The 8,017-nt window shown below is 56.0% G+C and overlaps 1 protein-coding gene across 1 annotated transcript; it reads left to right on the top strand.

Moving 5' to 3' along the window:
- The first annotated feature begins 92 nt into the window (after positions 1–92).
- On the top strand, positions 93–7,392 carry PPM1M (protein phosphatase, Mg2+/Mn2+ dependent 1M). Its single transcript, XM_074151330.1, has 10 exons — positions 93–307; positions 1,364–1,487; positions 1,836–2,090; positions 2,575–2,687; positions 3,249–3,333; positions 3,693–3,811; positions 4,304–4,367; positions 5,248–5,355; positions 5,653–5,801; positions 6,072–7,392. Exons 1-10 carry the CDS (start codon positions 93–95, stop codon positions 6,214–6,216), a joined length of 1,377 nt encoding a protein of 458 aa, XP_074007431.1. The 3' UTR covers positions 6,217–7,392.
- Positions 7,393–8,017: the final 625 nt, after the last annotated feature.

Raw genomic sequence — 8,017 nt, 5'->3', positions numbered from 1 at the left:
GGGCGGAGCCGCCGCCGCCGCCGCGGTGCCCGCACTGCGGCGCCCCCTGGCGGAGCGGCGCGTTGCCGCGCGTCCCCGAGCCGGGCCCCGCCATGTCGGCCGAGTGGCTGCGGCGCCTGCGGCGGGGCGGCCCCGCGGAGCGGCCCGGCGGAGCCCAGGGGCCGGGACCCGGCCCGCCGCCCGCCGCCCTCAGCTACCGCCGGCCGAAGTTCCTGCGGGGCGGCGGGGAGGAGAGCCCCCGAAGCGGGCGGGCCGTGCGGGGCACCGGGCCCGAGCGGCCCCTGCCCTGGGGAGCGGGCTACGCCGAGTGAGTGGGGGCCGCCCCGGGAGACCCCCGGGAGGTGCGGGGTTAGAGGGGCTGCCGGGGTGCTTGTAGGGTGTTTTGGGGGGGGGTGTTAGTGCAGGTTTGGGGGGGATGTCCAGGGTGTGCGTGGGGTCAGGGGGCTCTGGGGGAGAGTAGAGGGTGCGTGGGGGGATTAGAGGAACTCCAGGGGATGGTGGCACCCCACTTCTTCCCCCCCCCCCCGCTCCCCTTGGCCCAAGCCCGGAGCTTCAGCCTTTCCCTGGAGAGGGACAACCCCCCCGCCCGCCTCTGCCTGCGAGGAGGGAGCAGCTTCCTCCCCGGGGCACAGGTTCGATGGGGCGGCATGGTTCCCCGGCCCTTCTCCCCGCCCCCCCGGGGTGGCTGGCAGCAGCCTGGGACACCCTGCCCACCTCCCTGCCAGCCTTCCAGGCAGCAGAGCAGGTCGCCGTTCCTTGCGACAAGCGGCAGGTGCAGCCCTGAGGACAACATCAGGTCAGGTCAATCCCCTCGCTTCTAGCAAAGTGCCTTAAAAGGTGGGGGAAGGCCAAGTTTTCAGAAATCTCCGAGTTTGCCTTTTTTAAGGGCAGATAGGACTGATCAGGTGAAACAGCTCCAGCCACGAGCTGTCCCCATGCCCTGGCTGGACTCTGTGACAACCCTGTGGCCACGGGATGGTGAGGTGCAGAGAGAGGAGCTGTGCAGGGAGAGAAAACTCCCTCCCACGGACAAACATTATTGAGGCTGGAAGGAAAAACAGAGATGGGGGCTTTGCAATTCGCTGTGTCACCAAGGAAATAGCACGGTGTGGGCTGCTGACGAGGGCTGCCTGGGGCCAGGGTGCTCCAAAACCACTTGTCCCTGTGTCCGTGGCCAAGCTTTTTCCTGCTGCACGTGAAGGACTTGTTATTTCGGTCCCCAGCAAAGCGATCCTCAAGTTTGGAAAGGGAGCTGGGGGCTGGAAGGAGGGGCAAAGTGCAGCCCCCTGGCCGCGGAGCCCCCAGCAGAGCTGGCTGGGAGCAGGCGAGGTGCGGCGCCTCACCTGGAGCATTGTTCCCTCAGGGTCATCAATGCCGAGAAGTCAGAGTTCAACGAGGACCAGGCGGCCTGCTGTCAGATCTCCATCCGGAGGAGAGAGCCGGGCCTGGAGGAGGACGAGGAATGGCTGATCCTGTGCTCCACGCAGGTATAGCCCATGGGCAGGCTGTGCTCACCCTGCTGCTCGCCCCGGTCTGCACCCAGGGGCCCAGCTACAAGAAACACAGGGTTCATGCCACATGCCGAAATCCTTCCTTGGATGCGTTTAGGGGGCCCATGTACACTGAGTCTGGCCGGCAAACACCCAGCTCTGCCCCTACATGCCATTTCTATTTCCTTGGCCCCTGCCTTGCAGCATCTGAGGTCATCCAAGCCTTTTACTCGGTGCCCTCACCTTTCCTTTATTGTCCTCGCGCTGCTTTCAAGGGCCAGTGTGTGCTGTCATCACTGGGGGACAGCAGCATGAAGCAGGTCTTGTCCCTCTTCCCCACTGCAGTTTCTGACTGGTTACTACTGGGCACTGTTTGATGGCCATGGGGGCCCAGAAGCTGCCATCATCGCCTCCAACTATTTGCACTACTGCATCAAGCAGAAGCTGGAGGAGGTCGTGGGAGGCATCACAGAGGCCCATCCCCCCATGCACCTGAGTGGGCGCTGCGTTTGTGACAGCGACCCCCAGTTTGTGGAGGAGAAGCACATCCAGGCAGAAGACCTGGTGGTGGGAGCCCTGGAGAACGCCTTCCAGGAATGCGTGAGTATCCTATGCCAGACACCGGTCCTGCTACCCCAGGCAGTCAGTCTGTCCCTCCCTGGTGCCCAGGGTGAGCAGGGTCTGCAGTTCTGCAGCTCATTGAGCAGGCAGGAACATTTGGCCAAACCTTTAAGAATGCTGAGATCGTGCTGGGTCCGCTCCCCAGCATCTGCCCCGGATCCGTTGCACCTTGGCGGTGCTGACCCAGAGTAAACCTACGGCATCTCAGCTGAACTGCACCCAGGGGATACATTTCTTTGGTGCTAGACAGTGAGATCTCCCCATCACGCTCCCAATGTGGTCCTTAGTCCAGTAGCAACAGCTTTGTTGGCTGTACCGAAGCAACATCATCCTTCACCTTGCTGGTTCCCCATGGCCCATCTGCAATGGGTTTTGGCTCTGGATTTCTGCTGGGAGGCACGAGGCAGATGCAGAAGACAGCAGCCCGGTTCACATCACTCTCCAGACTTGTTTAAACCAACAGGATGAAGTCATTGGCCAGGAGATGGAAGCTACGAACCAGAGAGGAGGCTGCACTGCTCTGGCTGCCCTTTATTTCCAGGGAAAGCTGTATGTGGCTAACGCTGGGGACAGCAGGTGAGCCGCAATGAAAAGGGGAAGTCGCTGGGGGATGAGAGCTAGGAGATAAGCAGGGTTTCCAGCTTCTTGTTTAACCCTATGGAAGGTAAATGTGCAACCCAGCCATTTCCTTCCTGCCTGCCACAGGAGCTGTTGGGTGGACGGATGCTCTCATGCCTCCTGGAAGGGTTTTGGGATTTCAAGGGACTAATGGCACTCAGCCACAGGGCAGCATCGGGATGGTAGTGCAGCAGTAAGCTCAGCCTGGAAGGTGTTTGAAAGTGGGAGGTGATTTCAGATCATCATAAAGAGCTTCCTCATCTGGCCTCAGCCCACTGTTCCTCTCGCATGAGCCCTACCATCGTGAAACCAGGCAGGCTCAGTTCTTTGCTGCAACAGTACAATTGCAAGGGAGTTATTTAATATACACTGGCGTTTTTGAGTGTTCCTGGGTGCAGAGCTATTCTCTGGCATTGCTCTGCTGCTGGTTACCCCCGGTCCCCCACCTGGCTGACCCTCAGTAAGAGGAGGGCTGCAGTGACAGACACAGCTCAGCTCTTTGCCTCTTCCCCCTCGTAGGGCAATTCTTGTTCTGAAGGACAACGTTGTGCCCATGAGCTGCGAGTTCACACCTGAGACAGAGAGGCAGCGAATCCAGCACTTGGTGAGTGACTCCTTCCGCACGTCAGGCAATCCAGCTGCGAGCACCCCCCCGGGTCAGAGAGGGCTTGTGGCAGGAGCACCACCAGCTTTCCTCGAAGGCCATTCTGGGGCCAGAATGTCATCTGGCACTAGCCAAGGAGGGCTGGGGGCAAGATTCAACCAACAGCCTTTAGAACGGGAGATGCTCATATCCTCCCTGGGATGTGATTTCCCACTTCTGTTCTCCATTCTGCTGCTGGGGTTGCCAGTCCCGAGGCAGAAGCAGTTTTGGTGCCCTACTCTGGTGAAGGGCACCAAAGTACCCTTCGCTCATGCCTGCCTGCCTTCCATCCATCCTCACACCTTTCTTCCCTCCTCCAGGCTTTTCTCTTCCCCAAGCTCCTAGATGGCGAGTTCACGCGCTTTGAGTTTCCACGGAGGTTGAAGGGAGATGACGTGGGCCAGAAAGTCCTGTACCGGGATTACTTCATGGAGGGGTGGTGAGTCCTCCCTGCCTGAGGATAAGGCTGTGGCACGGGGCAGCTTTACCTGCTCGTAGCAATGGGGAGGTGAAGAGAGAGAGCCATGCCCCACTAGAGAGAGCAGTGGGCTTAACGGTGCAAAGCCATGCCAGATCAAGTGAAGGATGCCGTGAGCAGCCTCCCCCCAACTGAAGGAGTGGGACCCTGGCAGAGAGGTTAGGGAAGAGTTGGGATGGTCCTTCTGGGATCCTGCAAAGTGGAACTGGTGCAAGGAGCCCCAGTCTGGTGCAGGTACAAGCTGAGGAGGAAAGGAAGAGGAAAAAACACCTGGGCATTCAGCAAAGGTCATTCTTCACTGCATCTGCTTCAGCAGGTCACCTTGCCCCTGCTTCTGTCAGCTGCTTGTGCGTGGGGGCACCACAAGGGCTGAACCACAGTTGAAATGCTCTGAGCTGTGTTGTAGCTTTAAGTCAGACAAATCCCAAATCAACTCTGAATCCTCTGTTCTAGGGGATACAAGACGGTGGAGAAGGCTGACCTCAAGTATCCTCTTGTCCATGGTCACGGGAAGCAGGTAGCTTGATGTTTTACTGGGAAGGCAGAGGCAAAGCTGCTGGGGGTCCTCAGTGTTCCCACCACCCATGGTCACGCTCTGGGGCACTAGGGTAGACTGGGGCTGCAGAGCGCAGCCCCGATGCAGCAGCTCCCTTCGCTAGCACCATGCTGCCTGGTTAGTGCAAACCAGAGCCCTCTGGAGCACCCAGGTTGCACCATCCAGAGAACCTGCCAGCGGAGCAGACGGCAGCCCTCAACCTGCCCGCCCTTTCCTCAACTCCCCTTCCTCACAAGAATTCATTTCAGATGAGAACTTTGTTCATCAGTGCACTTTGAACTGCCTCCTCCAGCTCTAACAAACCTTCTTGTTCAAGGAGAGGATGAGAAAAGGAGCCGGGAGAGGGCAGGAGGAGGCAGGGAGAAGCAATGACCGCACACATCCAGCGTCTGCTGGCTGGAGTTGAGCAGAAAGAGCCCCATCACCTCCCCTAGCACTACAACCCACATCCCACCCTCTTTGCAAGGAGTCAGTGCAGAACCTCCTTTGCCAGGAGAAAGGACTTCCCACTCCCTCTTTTTTTCCCCCAAACCAACCCACTTTTCTTCTTTGCCACCCCAAACCAAGGGCGCCACCAGGGGCTTCCTGAGGTCTGTAGCATTACCCAGAGTACACCCCAGGCCACCAGGAGCTGTGCACGTGCAGGCTGTCTGTCTCCATGCTGACATCAGGCCATCACTTCTGATCACTCCTCCATCTCTCCAGCCTCCAGGGGATGCTCTGGGTGATGCTTGAAGGGTCCTAAAGGCAACACGTAGGTCAGTCAGGACAAGCCACACGTTAGCCCTCAAAGGTGCCACATCCTCATGTTTCAATGCTGTTTTGCTTTGTCTGGGGCCAGGCTCGCCTGCTGGGGACTCTGGCTGTCTCGCGAGGTCTGGGGGATCATCAACTCAAAGTCATCGACACCAACATTGAAGTCAAACCTTTCCTCTCCTGCATTCCCAAGGTCAGTCGTGGCATGTGGGAATTGCAGGGTGGAATTAAACGTGGTGCCTCCCCCACCTGTAGCACCCACCTCTTGCAGACCTAACAGGTCTTAGCTCCTTTTTCGATCCTCCATCTCTCTGCAAGCTGCTCAGAGAATCCCCAAGATGGAGTAATCTAGAAGCACAGCAGCAAGGGGACATAAAAGACTCAAAGCACCCTGGTCCCACTTTAAGTCATCTCTTAGGAGAAGAGTCATCTCCTTGACCCCTCCAGTACCTTGCAAGGATTGTCACCAATTTACTTCTGTACTTTCCAGGTGAACGTATTTGACTTTGCTCTGCATGACATTAAGGAAGACGATGTCCTCATCATGGCAACCGATGGCCTTTGGGATGTTCTGAGCAACAAAGAGGTAGCCCATGTGGTCAGGAGCTTCCTTGCAGAAAACAGGACAGATCCTCACAGGTAATACCAGCTTTGTCATCGTTTTCCCTTCCGGAGAACCTGGTCAGACCAAAAGCAGGCTGAGATCACTCTGCTTCTAGGTCAGCTCCAGCATGACCAGGTGCTCTTTCATGTGACTCTGGAAACTGCCTCCGCATCTCCCCACATCCTAAAGGAACAGTTATAAAGCTGGTGTCTACTGCTTTGACAACACAAAGCTACATCTCACTGTTGTTCTTAAGGGATAGTGCCACGTTAAACTAAATCTCGCAATTTTTTTTCGACCCACAGATTTTCAGAACTGGCCAAGTGCTTGGTATGCCGAGCAAGGGGAAAGAAGAGAGGCCACCAGTGGATGCTGGATGACAGCCAGGAGGCATCCTACGATGACATCTCCGTATTTGTCATCCCACTGCACAACAGGGATGAGGACTGACCGTTGGCATGGCACGCAGGAGCTCGGTGTCCCCCTGCTGTGGTGCTGTTCAGCATCGACCTGAGACTGAGGGATTTCTGCTGTGCATGTACACTCTCTTCCAGCAAAAACATCTGCAGCAGGACCTGAAAATGCACAGCCAGCGCTTACGCAGAAGATCAACAAGAACATTAGCTTGTTAAGAACACAAAAGAGAGCAACAGCGGGCAACAAATCATTCCCCTTACTCCTTTCTCTTTGCCGGGCCAAGGAGACATCGCAAAGGGGGCCACGCACGCTGAAGGGTACTATTGCCAAGATCTTTGTGGCACAGCGAACCCCAAACCCACGTTTCTAGTGACCCCTCCCCCTTTTTAATATTGAGGAACGAGGATCAGTTGAGATCCAACAGGCCTCAAGAGCTGGATTTTAATCAGACTTGAACTAAGTTGTATAGAACTGGATGTATAAGCTGAAGTGTCCCTTGAATCCACTTGCTGTAAAGGGGGGGGTGGGGGGGACGTGCTGAAAAGGCAGGAGCTGCTGCTGAGGCATCGTTAGGCAAAGCCCTGCCCAGCGCAGACGCCGAAGCCCTCCCCGGACCTCTTGAGAAAGCTCTGCCCCGTGTAGGCAGCACCACCTCAGAACAGATGAGGCGGCAGATGGAGCTACACATCGGTGTACGGGAGCCTCCGGTGCAAAGATAGTGCCTTACTGTGATTTAAGAGCTTTTTAAGTGCCTTCGCATGTAACGCAACAGAGAGGTATCTGACAAACCCGAGTCCCCAACACTCCCTAACACATTTTCTCTTCGCTCAGGTGATCTCTGACAGCGAAGCTGGTTTTGTAGCCATAGCCCTGCTGGGAACGGAAGTGTTTTAAGTACATCAGCTGATTCAGTAGAGCAGCTGCAAGTAGAATAAAACCGGTTTGTTCAAAGGTGTCTGCGGTGCTGAATCACAGGCCCTTACGCTCCTCGCGACGGCAACAGCGGCGCAGAAGACACCCCAAACCCAGTCGTGCCTTAAACTCTGAGGATCTGCCTCCCAGCCAGTGCATTAGGCAGGGAAACTCAGGTCTGGACACGCTCCCCAAGTCCCCACTCCTGTTTTCGTTATTCATTACACAAGTCACAATATTCCTTCGTGAAGCGAATTAAAGTTCCAATAAAAGTCCTTTTGTTTTTTTTTTCCCCATATATCTTACTGCAGTTTTATTCCTGTCGGAGGTTTTACACAGACCTGGGATGGAGAAAAAAAACACCTTAGAAAATGGCAGGGGAGTTTTTGCTTTGGATTTATCTTTGCCAAAAGCGAGTTTTGTCAGTAGAAGTATTCCCACAGCAGCATTGCCCCGAGGTGATTTCCTCCCTCCTGCGGTGGGAGACCTGGACGGAGGAATGAGGCAGCCCTTTCAGCTACCTGCCCGTGGTTTAAGCAGGGGATAGAACAAAAAACCTCTCTCTCTAGCTTTGCTTTTCCCCAGTCGCTCTCAAGTTTAACCTGAAAATGATGCACACAGCGTTTTAGGGATGTTAACCCATTGGTAGCTGCCCCCTACAGCAGCCGTAATGCTGTAGATACATTGACTATACTGACCAAGCCTCCTGTTAATCCGACCCAACAAGCTCTTTCCCCACCTTCCTGCTGAAACAGGGCTCAGCTCTTCCATCAAGAGCACAGGCTCCTGTGAACACCCCTCTACACGTGGCTGTCCCAGGACCCTATCCTCATACATTCCTAGGCAAGAAAAACCCTCTGAAAACGGGCATTTTATGTAGGGATGGCTTCAGAGTATCACGGTTTCCACTACAGAGCTTCGG

Source organism: Numenius arquata, chromosome 8, assembly GCF_964106895.1.
Source record: "Numenius arquata chromosome 8, bNumArq3.hap1.1, whole genome shotgun sequence".
NCBI classification, from domain to species: domain Eukaryota; kingdom Metazoa; phylum Chordata; class Aves; order Charadriiformes; family Scolopacidae; genus Numenius; species Numenius arquata.
Note: the sequence above shows the minus strand (reverse complement) of the source record. Positions and strands in the feature narration are given on the sequence as shown.